Raw genomic sequence first — 19386 nt, 5'->3', positions numbered from 1 at the left:
GCTCTTCAGGCAAAACGAATTTCAATTTCAAATATCATCCTCCAGTATGCAAACCCTCCCAAACACCAAACTCGCTGAAAGTACGTGAAGCAAAACACCAGCCAAACACCACCCATCTACGATTACCTATCTTCCAGAGTAAATCTACACCTCCCTTAGCTCAGCGTCCCCTGCCGACTCCTCTCCATGCCCGCTGGCGCAGTACCAACATGGCTCACAAGCTCCGCCTCCTCGGCCCGACTCAATCGTGCGCTCAGCTCGTCATCAAGACCAGTATTCCTCGTTCGCATCGGACTCGTAGCATCCGCGGCACTGTCGTCAACGTCAAGCTCCTTCTCCTTGCGTCTGACGGTGCCCATGGTCGTCACGCTCGCATCGTCTCCGTCAGATTTCTTCCTAGAGTCCCCCTCGCCGTTGTGCACTTCGATCGTGACATCGGTATTGTCCTTGCTAAAGACGCGAAGCCCCACGACACACACGGCGTTCCAGGGGTCGCGCTCAAACTCATCTTCGTCTTCGATGTATGGGTAGCGCGCGCCGTTGTACCACACGTAGCGAGGTTGGCGTTCTGAGAATATGCGGGGGATGTTGTCTTCGTCGTCAGAGAGATCAGAATCGAGCGAGCAAGGGCCGTCGATTTCAGAGTCCCAGGACGAGTCGTCGGACATGTCGTCGGGTGAGTGCATTCCGTGTTGAGCGCGGTGCGAGTAATCACTAGCACTGCGCCCACGGATTACCTGAATACCAGGTCGGACGCCAGGGATAGGAGTAAGCGTAGCCCGGCGCGAGGCAGCTGGTGATCGACGCTCGGGACGAGGGCTGTAGGTCCTCTGGCCAGGGGTGCCAGGACGGAACTCATCGGTCATCGGGGTTGTAAGAGGTATGGGCAACGGCGTGGGTATCGGCGAATCTGTCACTTGGGCTTCGTTGTACCCATCGCGTCCTTGGTAGGTGCCAGGCAGTTCGGTATTGTAACCACCACGACCCTGGAGTTCACCAGATAAGTTCTGGTTGTAGCCTCCTCTGCCTTGAAGCTCTCCAGGCATGTTTTGATTGTAGCCTCCCCGACCTTGAAGCTCGCCCGGCATATTCTGATTGTAACCTCCGCGTCCTTGGAACTCACCTGGCATGTTCTGGTTGTAGCCACCACGTCCTTGGAACGCTTGATTGTAGCCGCCTCGCGCCTGGAGCATAGGAGCCTCAGGGGTTGCGGCGCCGTGGCTTTCACGGTTGTAGCCGCCACGTCCTTGGAGTGCTCCGGGTAGCGACGCGTTGTAGCCGTCTCGGCCTTTGTTGTAGCCTCCTCGGCCGCCAAAACCGCCACCAGGGCTTGCTGAGCGTTCACGGGATGGATCAAGGCTCGATGCGCGACGATGCCTGGAGACGGCTTGGTGGACAGGCTTAGGGTCTTCGTCGCCAGAGGTACGGTTTTCTTCGTCGACATTGATTCCGAGACCAGATAGATCGTGTAGCTTCCTGTTGATTTCTGCCATCTCGCCGGATTGGTTGAGTTTGCGCGTCTCTTTAGCAGCCTTCTTCTGCTCGCGCAGCGCAGCCTTTCTGCGCAGCCTCTTGCGACGTTCATGTGCCTGCTTGAGCTCGGCCTTTTTACGCTCCGTCTTCTGCTCTTTCTCACGCTGTGCTTTGTCCTTTTCTTGCTCCCTAAACTGCCCTTTGGCATGAGCAAGATCGTAGGAGAGCCCGATTGCGAGAAGCTTCTCGCGCCGCTTGGTGCATGTGGCCCGGATGACTTCATCTGGCGTTGGGTTATCGGGGATCCGGGTTGCTTTGATCTTGAGCAGGACAGTGTAGTTGCCAGCCTCGAGGTCGAGCTCTGTGGAGACAGAGCGCTTCATGTAATATGTGCCGTTGCTGCGAACGATGTATTCCTCTTCATCGTCCTTGTGGAGGCGGAACTGCAGGTTGAACTCGTACTGTCCCTCGAGACCTTGGTAGTAGCGATCATCAAGCTGGCTGAGGACAATGACGACTGGGCCGCCTTTGGCGAGGTGGATCCTGAACTTGGTGTCAAGATAGTCGACGCTCCAAGGAACGTTGACGCTCGTCCACTGTTGAGACACGGTCCATTCCGGCCCAAAAAGCCTAGTGCGATCGAAGTGTTGGTATGTGCGCAACAGGTCTTTGTAGGAGATCCAGAAGACGCCATCGTCACCGAACTTGTGATCGAGCTTCTTCATCCATTCCGGAGTCCATTCTTCTGATCCGTCGCTCCAGCTACCAGTCCACTCGGTCCGGCCCCAGGGATTCCGGAGCTTCAACAGGCGCTGCCCGTCAATCTCGCGTGCCTCCATGATAGAGTAGGCGTGCTTCTCCTGGATACCCTTGCGCGCACCGTAGATGCCACCCATCTGGCCACATCCAAAGAGGAAGGTCTTGTTGACGTTCATAAGCTCTTCGCGCCAGAACTTGTCCTTGTCCAGGATGTCGGTGGCAAAGACCTCCGAAGTAACACCTCCAGTAAGGTCCTCGATGCCCTCGCCAACAAAGCCTCCGTCGATGGCACTGTAGTCGCCGTGTGCTTTGGCAAAGGCCTTTTCGAGCAGTGGTAGCCACGTCTCATTGGGGTCGCTGCACTGTGCAAAATACAGCGCTCGCGAGCCAGTTTGCATAACGGTACGGTATTCCTCTTCCGGACTTTTGCGGTTCTGGAGCTCCAGCCAGTGGTAGCGCTCGAGTTTGGCTTCGTCAAAGTCTTCTTTGATCAGGTATAGCTTGTCGTCGATAACTTCCGATATCCATTCGCCATCTGGGACGTATCAGTCTGAGTGCTTTCCGGATGAGTAGCGTGTCCTTACCTCTGTGAAAGACGAAGCCGTAGACGCCGACCTTCTCGTCGCGGGCAACGCATACCCGTTGTATCAGCTCTTCCTTGTTTGAGATCGTCGCCAGTGCTGACATGAACCAGCAGTCGCCGTCGTTGCCCTGCCGCACATCGTTTGCTGTAGCGCCGCCGATGTAGAACCGTGGGTCGTCGAAGATGTCCTTGGACGGATTAGCCAGATTCTTTTGTCGTCTGTAATATACGAACCTCAACTCTCTTGACCGACAAGGGATGGAAATCGGCTTTTTCTTCATTAAGCCCAGTCAGACAGTCGGGTGGTGTATCCGGAAAAGCTTGCGACCGCTTGAAGTCTGCTTCGATGTCGAAATGCGGATCTCGGTACTTTTGATTTAATCGTCGGCATTCCTTGACGATCTTTGCGACCTTCCTGGTGCAGGCCTCTTTGGCTTCCTCGTATGACGCAAGCGCATTGACGCCGGGGATGGATCCTCTCGGCGCATGTGCGGCGGCACGTTTTGCGTACAGATTGTCGGGTAGGATTGTGAAGATCTTGCCGGGGTGCTTGGTCGTGAACTTGTTCCAGAACTCGTCGATGTTCCGCTGGGGCGCCTGTTTCCTTACTGGCAAGCGTGGCCGCGGCGCGGACGCGGGCGTTTCTTGAACCATGCTGGGCGCCCGCGAGTGTGGTGTGGTGATGTTGATGAAGTCGTGAGTACCATTCGATGCCATCGTCAAGTTAATGCCACGTCCCCAGTGCTCAGGGGCTGGCGATCTTTCTTGGGGCGTATGGCCTCCATTGGGGGCCCGGTGGTTAATAAATGTTTAGCAGTGGTGATGTACTTCTCAGCCCCCAACGAGCTTCACAGAGATGCCCTGTATGGTGTGGTATTTCGAGAGCCAGTAAGAAAACAAGTGGGGCAGTCAGACACAAGGGCGCTGCTCGGCGCAGCCGCTGGAGCCCCGCTCGTCATGCCGCCGCAAATCAGCTGCCCGCGGAGCCCCCGAACCCATGTACGCACCACACCAAAAAGCGGAGAGGAAGAATAACGGCGATCAGACGCAGCTGCACTGGCCTGCGTCTCCAGCTGCACACACGGACCGTTGACGAGTAAGAGTGCTGTGTTGGCACGCGAAGCAGTGGAAGAGCTTGTCGTTCTGTGCAAAACGCGCCAAAGGGCTAATCCGTGCAGCAAGATTGGACTTGGGGGCGGCCAGCTAGCCTGTTCGAGTCGACTACGGCTGGAAGCCTGACCGACTTGTTGTCTTGTCACATCACTCAAAATTCGTCATCTGGCAGCGGTCGGGAGGTGAGCGACTGTACTCGACCGTCTTCGAGCACACACGATCGTGATGCTATGACGCTTTTCAATGTGCTGGCTCATCTTCATCACACGATAGTTCGGCGGTGTCATCCTGCGCGTCCTGTACAAGCAGAATAGCGTAACACTGGATTTTTGTGGAACAGGTCTCCCGAAGGACAGCTGTGCTGTGTGTTCGGTATTTCGAGCCGTCTGCATGACTGGCTGCGCTCGCATACTGGAGAGAAATAATGAACACAGCGCCGACGTCGAAATCATCTAAAACAATTTCGACGTGGTGCCAGGAATGGAATGAGCACAACCCTGAAGTGGACTCGCTCGGATAGGCTGCTGTGTGCCTTCATGTGCCACATGTGTGCCGAACTTCCACAGATAGGCTTCATCGGCAGCTTTCCTTCCGCAAGCGTGGACACGCTCACTAAGCATCTCGGTTCCGAGTCACCGGGCATGTCTCATTGCGTCCATGGCGCTGGAAACAACGTTGTCTCGTTCTCGCGCTGTGCCTGCATAAGTGCCGATGCGCTGAGGTTGTGTTACCCTTCAGCAGCGCACATGGTACGATGGATTATACCCCCGTCTGGCTGGCGTTTTGACATGGTAAGAGGGCTAATGTTATCAATGTACAAATTAGCATCACCAACCGTAGTTAGGTAGGGTTACATGTAAGCCTTCGCAGCCAAGCCCTACGAACGGTGCTGCGAGCGTGCTGCATTCCTGCAGGGATGTGATCTCACCGTAATTTCGATGCATGCAGCCAATAGCGTCGCGTTCTCGCGTCTGACTCCACGAACAACGTTATTTCTCCTTCGACCCTAATTTGTGTGGGACAATCCATGCGTCGGCGGATCTGTTGAGATGAGCACTGGCCGTGGATATTGATCTTGTAACCTTCGTGCATGCGCGTCGACGTAGGCTGACTGTGCATCAAGTGGATTGCAGACAGAGGGACCTTGTTGGACGAGCTCCACAGCGTCTTGTACCCTGGCGAGGTACACGGAGCTGTGATATCGCAAGATTAGCTAGGGCATGCAGTAACAACGAGGAGAATGAGCGGTAAACGCCTTGCAGCATATCAACACAGTCTTACCACCTCGGATCATAGCCCATATCATGCCATGGGGGTAATCGCCGTTTTGTACGTCTGTACAGATAACCACAGAAGACCTTGTGTACCTAGGTATCTTCTGGGTGCAGTGAACACCAAATTACCCAAGAGAGGACCGTGGGTCAACGTAGTGTCCGCCATGCATGAGCGGTGCGACAAAGTCTAGACCCGAGTACATGTCGGCGACTACGGCTATCGATTGTCTAAAGTCGCAAGGCTGAATACAAGGCTGAAGTCATGAGATATGGTGTGATGCTTGGCGTGCGCTGCACGATGAGTAGCTAGGTACGCTAACCGAATTTGTTCCGATTACGTCATTGGAGTTCTGGTCAAGTCGCGTCGCGGGTGAACTTCAGAGTTCTTTGAGACTCGCCAGGGAGACTCTTTTCGATATCTTTTCGATATCTTTTCTGTTGGTTTTCATCACCCGAGCAGTGACTGTTGATTCAGACCAGCCACACTAAAGACTCGCTCGTGAGTATGACCAATATAGGTAGTGTCATTTGTGGCAGTCCTGTACGAAGCGTCTGGAGGAAGCGGAACAGGCATTATAACTGGAATACACCAAGGCTCGTGAAGCTGGGAGTAATCAAGGAGGATACCGGCACACCACTTGACTGGGACAGCAGAGAAACAGCTATCTGGGTATGCCTCCAGTTTCCATGAATACTTCATTGTAACACCCATGTGCCTATCTTCGTCGAGATAAAGGACCTAGCATCGAGTTTACTCGTAATTTCCAGCTCAAGCGAGGCTCAAATAAGACTGCCTCGTACTTCTGCGCAGAATTGAGCCACTGCCTTTCCTGCGACGAACCAATCTTCCACGATTTCTCCATCAAAACGACACTGCAATCTCCTAGCCAAATACACCCCAGATTCAACGATAAGTTCATTCAGCTCGCACAGCCAACGCGGGCTCGCATTTAGCCAAACGATCGTCCAGCGTACCACATGTATCAGTCCGGCACGTGCCAACTGCGATAGTCTCAAGACTGCCCATTCACATCGTTCCGATATCAAGACTCGTAGCTCGAACACGACAGTCGCAATCGATGAGGCAACAGTAGGGTGGTAGGCATCGATCAGTTTCCGTACGATATCGAGAGTGATACGCGAGAATATATGTGCGTTAACGAGAAGGCTGATAAGGATCTTGAGCGTAGGTTCGTGGAGGAGGATGAAAGTGAGGAGCGTGTAAAGGAGGATTTGCCGTAGTATCGATGCCATCGTAGCGGTGATGACGTCTATGTTACTGACTGCAGAGCAGAGAGTAGTTGCTCTTGACAGCGCTAACAGTGCCAGGTTGTGGAGCCGTACCTGAGCACGAATTAGGCTAGGAAGGCTCCTTGGCGAACAGACGTGAAAGCGAGAGATATTTCACTCTTATGCAAGCTGGCATTTGAGATCATTGTGAGAATATAGGAGGTCTGGAATCAAGAAACGCCAAGTCTTCGCGGCGCGAAACAAGCCTTGACGGTTCCTGTGAACGTGGCGCTCAAGTGGCGTTTTGCATCCCAATTTGGGAAAGCACTACGACAACAGTCAGACGGCAAGATCCGAGTGATACATTGGGCAAGAAACTAGGGTCATATTGTTTTGGCAGACTTCTACTCTACCAAGACATGCAGCGTTCGCCGACCAAGGCTGCTCCTTCGTCTCTTCGCCCCCTCTATATGCTACCATTTAGGACAACCAGTAGCTCTCGCTTTGCCTAAAGATACTTCGAGCTCATCTCCCTTCGCCAGTTATACACCGGGTGTGTTCCCATCTGGCGCGCCCTTCGCTAGCTTGAACCCGCCAGGCTGGAGGTACTGAAAGACCTGTGCTGGATCGTATTTCTTCGATACCTCTATTAGCCGTTGCTTGTTCTTCACTCCATAACTGCCAATGGGATCCTGATATTCGGATGCATAGTTGAGATACACAAAGTCGTTGTCGAGGTTCCTCCTCTTCGCTTCTGCCTTCACGAGTTTGATGATGTTGGCAAACACAGTTTGGAACTTGGCTTCGTCTTCCTTGTTGTTCCACGCCGCGTTGAAGTTGAGTACGAAGTATGGACCGTTTTCTGGATCGATCCCTAGAGCGTTTCCGCCATTCTTCTGCATGGCTTTGGCCGCGCTCTTGGTGATAGGCTGGATAGCCACGATGAGCAGTATCTTCTCGACATCGGCGATGGTGGCTTCCTGCGCGTAAAATGTATCAACGATGAACTGGAGAAGTTGTCTATCCATCTTCAAACTGATACCCCACCAGGTTTGGTAAGCTCCGGGTGCAGGCGCTCCCTGGTTCAAGAGGTCAGCCATCCCGGACATTGGTCGGAGACCGGTGGTATCATCGATGGCGGTGATGTTGCTCCAAATGGAGAAGACAGAAGCGTTGGCAATCGGCTTTGCGTAGTGCAGATTGGCGAAAGAGGCTTTGCCAATTCCAGGTATGCTGGCGAAAGTCTGCACGTGTCAATCTTCCGCGCCAGATGAGCATATCAAGCGAACTTACGACAATTTGTGCGGCATCTTCGTCCTTGACAGATCCAGATACTGTAAACTCATAAATCGCATCTAGCACGGCTGGGGTTGATGTCTCGAGGTACACCCTCTGGCCTCCCCACATTTGGCCTAGAGGAAAAGCATCAAGCTTGAAGTTCGTCACGATTCCAAAATTATTGCCTCCTCCTCGCAGTGCCCAATACAGATCAGGGTAAGACGTTGCGCTGACGTTGATGGCCAATCCGGATGCTGTGACCAGTTCGAAGCTGGCTACGTTGTCACATGCCCAGCCGCGCTTGCTCGAGAAGTGGGATATGCCTCCTCCGAGGATGAGTCCAGGTACGCCTACGGGAGCCATCTGATTCCATCGTCAGCAGAGCCTGCAAAGGATAAGAATATATCTGTATACTTACGCGTCCGCCCACGATACTGAGGCTGTCTTTCTCGACGGCTTTGTAAGCGTCTATCCATCTAAGTCCAGGGCCAATGTCGACCGTCTGTTTATCAGAAGCAACAACGGCTTGCTTGAAGTTCTCCAACGAGACTGTAATTCCGTCTTCAATGCTGGACGCGCCAGCCCATGCCGCATGACCCCCACCTTTCACGGCAAAAGGGCATTGGTACAGTCTAGCTGCGAGCACTAGTATCGAGACATCCAGAGTTGTTGTAGGCTTGAAGACACAAGACGGTCGAAGCGAGCCTTGTTGGGCAGACCAGTATCCTCCCGTGAAGTTGGAGTATGCGGTTGCTCCTTCAGCCAAGACGTTGTCAGTACCGAACAGTATGGTTAAAGCGGTACACTGAAGCTAATGTTAGCCCGCGCTATATTGCAAAACCGTTGCGCGACGATTGGACTAACGGCATTTGAGCATTGCGCATCCGTAGACCGTGGATTGAGTGTATCCGCTGACTCCGGCAGAGCTGATACGTCAACGCCGAGGTTTTCCAGAGCTGCGCTGACATTGAAGTTCTGTGGCTCAAAGACGCTGCCAGTCTGCGCTGCGACGCCTGTAGCGAGAGCTCCAATGATCACGGCACATGCGACCCTCATCTTTGTGCGTCGCTGGTTCAAATGCATAGAGAACAAAACAGCCGGTGGTCCATCCGTAAAGACGATGGTTGCCGTCGCTTTAAGAGACGCGTGTAGGATCGGGGGGCTACAAGGCGTCCACGGGTTGCACTTGGCCGCTCCGTCCAGCTTGCATGCAGGGCGTAATCCGTAATTAACCGTCTGCAGCTCCTTTATCGGGAGGGGTCCAGATTGAGGGTTATCCCGCGATGATTGGCGCAGGATCTAGCTTTATATTTCGCCCTGCAATGAGACGAATGGTGACGTCTGCGGTTAGCCGCGTGGCACAAGCACGGACGACCCCAGGAAATGGAACCATTCCTACCGGGAACATCCACCCCTCGTCTTTTTCCGATCAACCCCTCTCCTAAAGGCTACAATGTCACTCTCGAAGAGTTCACAGTATAGACTACTATGTGGACGTCTAGAGTGTAGTGTGGGTAGAGTACGATTCAGCATACCAGGAAAATCGACCGCCCTTGTCCATCCAGGGCCTGAGTAGATCCCTGAGAAGTTCACACCCGCATTCATGGAAGTATAGAGCCGGAGCCTCCTGTGCGCCGGCGTCGCCCTCCTCGCCAACTTCGGGGTCTCCATACCTAGCTTGATAATGTCGCGCGTGAGTGTTACCTACGCCAAAGTGTTGTCGAGACGGGTGCGACAAGATACGAAGCAAAGGGCAGGCTAGGAGATATATGATAATGGTGCGAGTGCTAGGGGAGAATCCACAGATAAAGCTGAAGGTATTCCATGGGAATTGGGGGAGAAGGAGTCATTGACATGTAAGTTTTGAGGATGCGATAGAAGCAGAGGCGGGCTCACGGTGGCGTAGGAGTCGTCCAAGTACGCTGGCCGTACATACGAAGTTGCGAATGCGGCCGTGATACGCCTATCTGAATTCGATGCTATCACCTTATGGCGCAATACTAACGAGCGACGCCTCGTAGGAATAACAACTCACTCTCCCGGCAAGCCTGACCTGCACCATCTCACGTATGTCGGGTAGTAGCTCATATCGACTTCTGCCGAGCCCAGCGTCAGTCCGTCTCGACTTTGCATCTAACAGCCTATACCAGATGAACCACGAGGAATCTTGGGCCAAAGTTCGACAGTCGGTAAAGCGGAGAAGCAGAGTAGCACTGGTCTCACTCGATATATCATGTCTGGCACTTTGAATCAAGTTACGAGTCTCGCATATTCCCGCCAGGTGACCATTTTATTACAGACATCGTGTCTATCAACCATTGTCTCACGAGAGACTTCCAGAGCGTCTCAAGTAAGGAGTGAAATCGGGAAAATGCGATTCTCCGCACAAATTAGTAAAGGTGAATGTGGAGAGCCAGCAACAGCCCGGGTGACGTCAATCAAAAGTGCGCAGTCACCACAGCCTTTTCTCATTGTATGTAAAACCTCACCGGGAATTTGTCTCATATCTTCTGGTTCTATTCGGCTTTTATCTTCGGCATTTACCTCTTTCACTCTGGGGCGACAATAGCCAGCGCTGGTTGTTGCGAGGCGACGTCGCGGAGCGTCAACAACGCGTACACTGCGCACCCTTATACTCCGTTTCACCTCAAACGCCCTGGTGAAAAATCTTCAAGTCGCTGCCCTTCGTCAAATATCTCTCAAGCTTGGTTCAATCCTGCGCCTCGTCTCGATCTCAAACTTCTGCTCTCGCAACAACACAATATAGCTCCGACTGCATACGAACAACCGCAACCACAACATCCCAACGTCGCAACCACTAACCCCAGCTGCACACAATTCTTTTGGTCTCAGTGAAATTTCATCGTCAACCTACCGTCGCAAACAATCAGCAACGCCGCACGCCTGTTCGTCATAACTCAGCCGTCCACTCCTCCAGAATAAACAAGATGTCTTCCAAACGAGACCAGATCGGCCGGGACTCAGCAACTCAGTCTTGCGTTCAGACTGGATCGAAAAAGATCAAGAAAGACACAGATGCACCATCCGTACTCGCCCCTCTCTCCGCAAATAAGCGCAAACGCTCCGCCGGCGAGCACACTACCGATGCAACTCTTATACCATCAGCCAAGAAGATAAAGCCAACACCAAACAATACAACAACAACAACAACAACAACAACAACAACAACCGCCAAGACGCCCGTCAGGACCACTTCCAAAGCAAATGGGTCAAAGTCAACTCTCGTCCCACGCGGCATCCGCAAAAAGGCCAGCATCGGCCACAAGGATGAATCTCTCCTGCGCATGGTCTGCGACTGCTCCATCACCAAGAGAGTCACAGAGCTCCACTTCCGCAAGATACCCCACTCAATAATTGACTGGAACTCCGCCCGCGACATCAGCAAGATCAACGCCTGGCGCAACCAGATCTACGGCCGCGCCGGTCTCAAAGCCCGCTCCGTCAGCCTGTGGTACGAGGAAGAGGAGCTTTGGTTTGAGCTATACTTCCAACTTTCCATCGTGGAGTCACGTAAGCGCGGCATCTTACTCCCGAACAGTAGAATGGTCCGCGATGCATTCAATGAGACTTTTGTGGGCAACGTTATCCGAGACAGGGCTGGCAATGACCTTCCGCCTCGTGCTGAGCGCGAAGCCAACGCTTTTGCTTCGAAGTTTAACCGCATGTGTCCTGTTCTGAGGGCTCGCCTCAACAACTGTGTCTTTGGCAGGTCAGGAGATGTGTATATACCCAACGTTACGTTCAAGATGATGGAGACATACAAGGCGATGAAGGCGGAGATGGCTGCCAAGGGTATCGAATCCGAGTCGGAGTATGCCGATAATCTTCAGGACTGGCAGGACTTTCTTTCGCGCCTGCCGAATCCCGAGGATATCGAGATGCAGGATGTCAAAGAGGAGGAGGAGGAGGACGTTAAGGAGATGGAGGCGAAAGAGGTCGACGCTGTTGCTGCGTTGATCAGTCTGTCGCATTCGTTCATCGATTCTCAAGTTGCACTTTCGCCCACTGGAGGTGAAGTATTTGTTCATGGCTCACACATGCACCTTGACTGACCCGACTACAGTGTCTCGCGATACCGACATCATCAACGAACACGCGACGCCTGAGCTGTCACGCTCGACTCGCACCTCATTCTCGAACGCAGAGGAAAACCCCCGTACTCCACCACAGCCAGCCCACCACTCCGAAATTCGCGCCTATAATCCCGGTGGCATCTACGGTTGCGATCGCGGCATCTATGCAAGCAAGCAGCTGTCAGATGCCAACTCGTTTGTCGAGATGCACGCTGCCGAGGACCGCAACTAAGTTGGAAGTATTGGTGGGAACACCTCGATGGCAGTCCACATTATCCTTTCCCAGTCACCCAGGCTTTGCATGGTCGTAGCCGCCGTAAAGGCTGGCTTACACATGGAGTTCAGAACGCTGCCGGGTGCAGGGAGGAGATTCGCAATGTGGATGTCTGACTGACCGTTTCCCTCATTCTTCGCTTTCCAGTGAGTCTCTTGAGTTGTTCTTCTTGTCCTCAGGGTCGTTACGAAACTTGTCGCAATGTTGATAGGCCATCTTGCAAAAGTTGGTGTTATGTTGCAACAAACACCGGTTCTACCTAGGTACGTTTCAGTAGTGTCACTGTTGCGTCTATTGTCTTTTTCAATTGATTCTTGTTTTGTTTTCCTTTGCGGGGCGCAATGAATGGGTGGGGGCGTTTCGGTCATGCATGAGGAGGGATGGGGAGTCAGACGATATAATCTCTCGACCTTTTTGATGGTATTGTGGCATCGGAATTGCTTCCCGAGGTGGTTCAGTAGAGACACGGCTATATTTTCACCCACTAAACAACAAACAATGGTTTCACGTAGTATTGTGTCCATTTGCATTGCAGCCTACCTAAATTTCTTTCCGACTATGCCAACATTCCATGGCTAATTGGGCTGCTGCATTACCTACGTCACTTCTTTGCTACCTCGAGCTCACGTTATCATCACATACTCATCAGTTCTCCCATTCTTTCAATTGTACCCCCACTAGAACCCCCCGATCCAATGATCGCCTCTCGTTCCATTTACAAAGCCACTGTTTATCCACGCGCTCTCGATATTGACCCTATACTGAGGAAGCCTCCTTTTCTTCCTAGGCCCCTTTGTCTGCCGCATAAGCGCCCTTCTATTCATCTGCGTGCTCCTCCTCATCCGCAGTCTCTTCTTAATCCCCGCCATGACATTGTCTCGTTGCAAGAGTGGCGGCAAATACCCTGGATCGATACGCACACCTGAGCAAGCTAGGCAAAAGGTAATATACTCTGGGGTGCTCGGCGCCTTGGCTTTCTCGCCGCAAGGACATCTACGGCGGAGACCGGCGTTCAACCTTCTGTTAGTGCCGGGGTCATCGGGTACGCCTCTGCGAAGGTGTCTACCAACCCCACCGTTCCTGTGGCAGCGTCTGCGGCCTGTAATGACCATCTTATTGCGATTAGTCAGGATGTATTCGGCGAGTCTGTAGCGATCCCAGCTGTTCTCTCGAAATCCTTCGTCGCGACATGCGTGACAACGGAATTGATACTGGTTAATCGCCAAATTGCCGCAGATGCAAAGATCTTGTAGACTGTTCGGCACAATAGGCCAGTCTTCCACTAGTTGTCTCGTATCGCCTCCCGGATCTGCCGGGGGTACTGGTGTGCCTTGGCGGAGCCAGTAGAGCTCGACTTCATCATGGATACATCGGCGGCAGAGCTGATTACGGTAACCTGATTGATATCCGGCACCTGCGTGAGTTGTGATGGGGTCGAACTTGCTAGTAAAATGGGCAGGAAGACAGGCCGCGGTATCATGGTGCATGCAAGAAGAGCAGACCCAGACGTTGCCTGGTGCAGGATGTATAATGCCGAATTTAGATGGTGGCGTTGGACGAAAAGGCTGAAGACCAGGACACAGAAACATCCAACTTGGATCGCACACGGCAGTACCATTGGGAGCTCCAAACGCACGGCAGTGGATAAAGTCGTCGCAGTGTGCAGGGGGTTCCGTGTTTGTTGGTGAAGCTATATCATCTCTGCCTGACTGAGAACCAGGGGGTGTAGAGCTTGGTCTTCGCGGCGGTGACGACCCAGTGCTAGATGCCGATCCCGCGCTAGACAGTGCCGGTGATGGGAGATTGCTCATTGCGACTCAAGTCGACGGTGTGACGGTTGTATACTACGTTCATCCTCAAAAATGTTTTGAACAATTTCTCAAGTACCACGACTATAAGATCGTGAGGAATCTCAACCACGTTTCCCACTCTTTCGTCTCCCATAATGACACTGTTAGACGTTGTTTGATACAGTCTTCCGTACATCGTGAATTGATACAACAAAGAAGAGCATGGCCAGAACTCGGAGACAATGGCATTGTTAGTGTCTGAAAGACGCGAACGACACCGCTAATTGTGTCTCAGGCACACACGGACACACATGCACATATTTGCCTATGTTGCCCTTCTATCATATCACAGGACCTTCAAACAATGCCCTCATTCATCAACGAGTTCCACGATATCGCCAAACTCCTGGAACAGCCATGGTTCCAGATCCTTGAATGCTTCAGGTACAGGCTTTTCGTTGATTGGTAGATCCTTGGCCGGCTCCTCGTCGAACGTGTCCAGTATGTCCGCCATCTCGGCTTGAGGGCTGCTCGTACCACCAACAAAAAGCGATGGGGATTCGGCGGCGTCTGGTTTGTGTAAGGTATCGCGGTGCACAGGAGTGATACACCCTTGATCGTTACTAACGGCCAAGCTAGCATCCAAAGGCTTGCCTTCTTGACCATAGCGCATATCGTCTGCATCATCGAAAGCGTTCTCAAGAGATTGCATGATATCGCCACCATTCTCACGCATCGCTTGTAGGTCCTGGGAGTCTGCAAGACCTATGAGAACGTCCTCGATCGTAGAATTGTCGTCGCCAAAGGTTTCTGATTCATACAATGGTGATGCAGCCCCCTCTCCGATGTGATCGTTGGGCTCTTGTATGTCGCTCACCATGTCTCCGTAGTCGCTTGAAGTCGACGGCCGCTCGGCTGTATGACCCATAAAATCAAGACTATGCTCGCCACCTTGGGAATAGCAATAGGCAGGTTTCTTGTACATGACGGAGTGTAGTGAAGAAGGCAGCTCTTTCCCTTGGACGTTCTTGTGCAGTTGGTGTAGACCACGGTAGTCTTTCGGGCCGTTGATGCCATGATTTACCTTTTGCTTCTTCTCTTGTTTTGTAAGATCGAGTTCCTCAATAGGCGTCGAGCTCTTTCGCTTGAGCGCTGTAAGCTGGAGCTTCGTTTGCGTTTGATTGCCTTTCGAAACTTGTGCTTTCTGTGTCGGTTCTGGTTTGTCTTCTCCCGAAGTGACTCGTTTGGCCGCAGTCTTCTTTTTTGGTGGTCTGTCCATACCATCTTTGCAACAGAGGTGTTTGCAAGCAAGTCGATCTTTACACGCGTGATTGCATGCCCACTTCCCATTAGCTAGCTGTACCGGCTCTTCATTATTGTCAGCAGGAGCAGCATCGAGCGGCCGTGTAGTCTTCTTGCTCTTCCCAACATCCTTGTCCTTGGCCGGCTTATTCTTCCCAGCGGTCTTTCGTGCAATCGTCGCGAGAGGGTCGGTATAGTTTTCAATCTGGTCAAAGTCAAGAGTCCGGAGAGAAGCGCCTACCAGTGCGTCGTCGTCCAAGTCGCCATCTCCAAAGTCCTCGCTGGTAGCCGATGGCTTTCGACTCGGTCTCGTAATCTCAGTGCGGCGTTTTGACATGTTAGATTGGTGTGACATTGCAATGTCTGAATCGTGAGGGTTCAGTGCCGGGAACATGGAGGCAGCTATCTTGGGCTTGACGGTGGCAACCCGCATACTGCCAGCTGGCACATGTCAGTCACTTTCACTGCTCGAGAGAGACAGCACGTGCCTATGCCATCGCACATAACATAACAGTTGATAGATTGGTCTTGGCTCGTCAAGAGAGCTGGAATCACGATGCTTTGACCTGAACCAAGCTTTGGGCCGCTGTGGTAGAGATTAGTTTAATGCGACACTCAGATCGTGAGAGTGTATACCTGATGCGAGCAAAATGTATTTTACGATCATCTGAAGTGTCGACCAAAAGACACACATAGATCAGCTTATTGTTGAAACGCTGCGGCGGCTGTTCGTTGATGAAGCCAATGTCTGCCTTGATCTGCACTTTTACTCCGTCATGGGACTTGGTAACCTATAATTCATAAGATTGAGTACATCAAAGATAAGATGTATACTTACGCTCGAAGGCAGCACGTGAAGCGACACGCGAAGCTTCGGAAATGACCGAACCTTGTCAAGTATTGTGAGACCATATGGCGGATTTCGACCAACAAGAGCTTCGATCCGGTGAGGTTCACAGCTTTCAAGGTCCTCTATAGATCTTAGCCCGGCGTTCACGAGCTTCCTAACCGCGACAACACCGATGCTCTCAATCTGCTTCATCTGCAGTGGACTGTCATCCCAGACCTTTGCTCCTAGGCTTCTCTCGAGCATCAGGGCACTGTGAATGCTGACAGAGTCTCCTAATATGATCTGGCAGTCAATTATGCATCGGACAAGACTGCCGATGTTTTTGAAGATGATCTGTGTCTCTTTTGTGTATTCAGAGCGGTATTTGCCCGCCTCGCCGTCCCAGGAGATGACGGCAGATCCGAGCACAGACTGAATGATGAGCGATACCTTCTGGGCTGGGAGATCAAGGTTGACAGGGATTGGCCAGCGGATCGAAGGCGACTTGTTTAGTAGCTTGTAAAACAGCTTTTCGCCCTGCCGGAAACGTATGTTTGACAACTCGGTAGCTTGAGCGATAGCGGAAAGCTGTACGAAAAGGTCAGTAGGAACATGCTAGTGACATCGTCGTGGTCTGACTTACTATCTCAGAAGGGGTGGACTTTGATTCGAGCCCCATGAAGACTTTCATAGTATCAAAGTTGACGTAGTATCGTGCCATAGCTTGCCCAAACTCTGTAGATCGATAGTGCTCTTCCCCAGTCACGAGATTGTTCTCGCGCAGGAGGGTCATGTCACGAAAGCAAATGTCGTCGACCTGTTCTTCAATACTCTGACCACTCTGAGAGCCATTCAGTTTGTAGAAGTTGGGATTCTGCTGGAGCCGAACATAGAGAAACGTGCCTCTAAGCCACTTCCTGGCCGACTGCAGGTCGCTAATCGTCCCCAGTCCTATCTCGGCGTTCATGTGATCGACCAAGTTGAGATGGAGCTTGCTTTCGATAAGCTCTTTGCCAGTCACCAGCTTCTCGTAACGGCGGACTTTTGTTTGTCGAGTCATTATGACCGCTACTGCTGAGTCATCATATTGAGGTCGTCCTGCGCGGCCAAGCATCTGCATCATCTCCAGGTCCGAATACTCCTGAAGTCCTTCCGCACCCCAAACCATCGTGTTCTTGATGACAACGAGATGACAGGGTAGGTTGACACCAACTGCGAGCGTGGAAGTGCAGCAAATGACATTGATCTCGCCAGCAATGAAACCGCTCTCGACTTGCAACCGATCGTCCGGATCAAGTCCTGCGTGATGGAAAGCGACACCTGATGCTACCGTATCCCGGAGTTCCTGATTGGAGAGTGGAGGCAGCTTGGACGGATGTTCCCACATGCGATTCCTGCCAGGTGTGGACTCCCACCATTTCGCAATGAGCTTTGCCGTATTGACTGTAGAGCTCCTGGTCGCGCAAAAAATCATCATCGGCTTCCGCCTAGAGTAGGTAGCAATAATCTCGGGGATCCTGGCATCCAGCACCTTCTCGAAGGCGAACTCGTTGCTGGAGTTGAAATTGTAACCCCGAACAAACTTTTGCAATTTAACTGGACGGAACTCTTCGCCAAATTTCTCGTTGGCGGCTGGGGTATCTGGTTCGGACGAATTTTTCCCCAACCATGCTGCAATATCATTGAAGTTGGGCACCGTCGCCGACAACGCCACGAAGCGCACGTCAGTGCCTATGGACTTCATTCGCGATACGACCGCCTCGAGTGTGGCACCGCGATCTTCCTTGAGTATGTGTACTTCATCGATGAGAAATACTCGGATCAATCTCATAAGCTTCTCATGATCTTTCCACTTCCTCGTCATGCTATCCCACTTCTCGGGTGTGGTTATGATGATGTTGGCGCTCTGTACGTTGCGAAGATCCCCTGCGTCGCTATCGCCGGTCAGCTGAGCACACTTGAGCCCGAGCTGTTTGAACTTGGCTTCCCAATCACGTTGGCGTTCGGAGCACAAGGCCTTAGTTGGTGCTTGGTAGACCACCTTGTATTGGCCCGTTGCGTTGGTGGCCACAGCGCGACACACAGCGAGCTCAAGGATGACAGTCTTCCCGCTTCCCGTAGGAGAGGCAAGCACAAAATTATCGTCGGAATTGAATACCATTTCGAAACATTTGGACTGTACGGCGTTGAAAGTCGGATATGGAAACACAGTCTGGAGACGGTCGGGTAGAGTTGTGACGGGAATGAGACGAATGCCCTGGCACGTAGGAGCATGAGAAGGATTGACTAGATTTGATTGTGGCTTTGGAGGAGCATGATGACCATGTTGAAGGTTGGCATCCTCTCTCTGTTGCAGGCCATTTTGTATGACCTGTTTGTAAGGGCGCTGGCATTGTTGCTGATAGTTCTCGGCAGGGCCTTGAAGCTCGTCCTCGAAGAATTGAGATTGCGAATCACGTTGCGGCGTGACAGGGGTGACTTGACTCGTACGCCTCTGGCTCGCCTTGAACGCTGGGCTGGATGAGGCGCCAATTGGCACATCTGAACTCGATTGCTGAAAGGGCCCGGTGTTGTATGTGAAACGGCCTGGACGACGATCAGTATGACGTTTGCTACCAATACGATGACATGAACTCACTTAGTTGGCCATGCCCGGTCTGCTCAGCGCGCGTGTGATACCCAGCTTCTCGGTCAGTAAATGCATCTTTGGGGCTCAGAGCTGAAGTACCTTGATCATCGTATGTCACGTTCTCGTCAGGACGAAAAGGCTGCTGGGACTGAGAGAGTGCCGCATTGCTAATCAGCGAGGACGGGGTAGGTGCAAGTGATAGCCGCCTCCTGCCTAGTGCAGCTTGTTGCCGGCGATCAGGGACTGGTTGCTGGAGCAGTCTTTCATCTATGCCATGTCAGCGAAGCATGTGCAGAAGTGCGACGCTCACATACCAAATGAATCAAGTGGCGGGTCATAGTCATACCGGTCGTCGTCCTCCACCACGTCGTATATGGGGTGCTCGTGCTGAGTAGCACGATAGCGGTCTCGGGGAGCAATTTGTCGGCCAGGTTGTTGAGACTGAGGACGACCTATATCGTACTGCGATGGGCGACGGGAACCGCCGAGCCGCTCAAGGTTACGCGACTGATAGTACTCGTCGCCCATGACCGCTATATGGAACTACCTATGTCAGAGATCAAGTAAGGGTGTGATCAGGCATGAGATGAAAGGTGAGAGCATTTAGTGGGGCGTCAGGTGAGGGTAGGAACGGAAAGGGAAGTGACGATGGAGGAAGGAGCAGCCAGAGGTGCCAGAGCAGAACCTTGCGGCATGACACGGAGGCGATGCGACATTTCACATCACCGATGCGTAAGTATCCTCTTAGCTACCACTGG

At 52.4% G+C, this 19386-nt stretch overlaps 4 protein-coding genes across 4 annotated transcripts; 1 reads left to right on the top strand and 3 right to left on the bottom strand.

Annotated features, from left to right (window-relative positions):
* Positions 1-155: 155 nt before the first annotated feature.
* ACET3X_001863 (uncharacterized protein) lies at positions 156-3469 on the bottom strand (the record flags this gene model as incomplete). Its single annotated transcript, XM_069447201.1, has 4 exons — positions 156-910; positions 1124-2767; positions 2817-3003; positions 3050-3469. 4 exons carry the CDS (start codon positions 3467-3469, stop codon positions 156-158), a joined length of 3006 nt encoding a protein of 1001 aa, XP_069312105.1.
* A 3345-nt stretch (positions 3470-6814) lies between these two features.
* On the bottom strand, positions 6815-8970 carry ACET3X_001862 (uncharacterized protein). Its single transcript, XM_069447200.1, has 4 exons — positions 8575-8970; positions 8129-8515; positions 7726-8073; positions 6815-7676 (listed from the first exon to the last, which is right to left on the bottom strand). The coding sequence occupies exons 1-4, from the start codon at positions 8791-8793 to the stop codon at positions 6975-6977; spliced, it is 1656 nt and encodes a 551-aa protein (XP_069312104.1). The 5' UTR covers positions 8794-8970; the 3' UTR covers positions 6815-6974.
* Positions 8971-10658: 1688 nt separating this feature from the next.
* ACET3X_001861 (uncharacterized protein) lies at positions 10659-12036 on the top strand (the record flags this gene model as incomplete). Its single annotated transcript, XM_069447199.1, has 2 exons — positions 10659-11742; positions 11795-12036. 2 exons carry the CDS (start codon positions 10659-10661, stop codon positions 12034-12036), a joined length of 1326 nt encoding a protein of 441 aa, XP_069312103.1.
* Positions 12037-14238: 2202 nt separating this feature from the next.
* ACET3X_001860 (uncharacterized protein) lies at positions 14239-19156 on the bottom strand (the record flags this gene model as incomplete). Its single annotated transcript, XM_069447198.1, has 7 exons — positions 14239-15604; positions 15807-15961; positions 16009-16587; positions 16643-18585; positions 18638-18682; positions 18728-18895; positions 18943-19156. 7 exons carry the CDS (start codon positions 19154-19156, stop codon positions 14239-14241), a joined length of 4470 nt encoding a protein of 1489 aa, XP_069312102.1.
* Positions 19157-19386: the final 230 nt, after the last annotated feature.

The sequence above is a fragment of the Alternaria dauci genome, chromosome 1 (assembly GCF_042100115.1).
Source record: "Alternaria dauci strain A2016 chromosome 1, whole genome shotgun sequence".
NCBI classification, from domain to species: domain Eukaryota; kingdom Fungi; phylum Ascomycota; class Dothideomycetes; order Pleosporales; family Pleosporaceae; genus Alternaria; species Alternaria dauci.
Note: the sequence above shows the minus strand (reverse complement) of the source record. Positions and strands in the feature narration are given on the sequence as shown.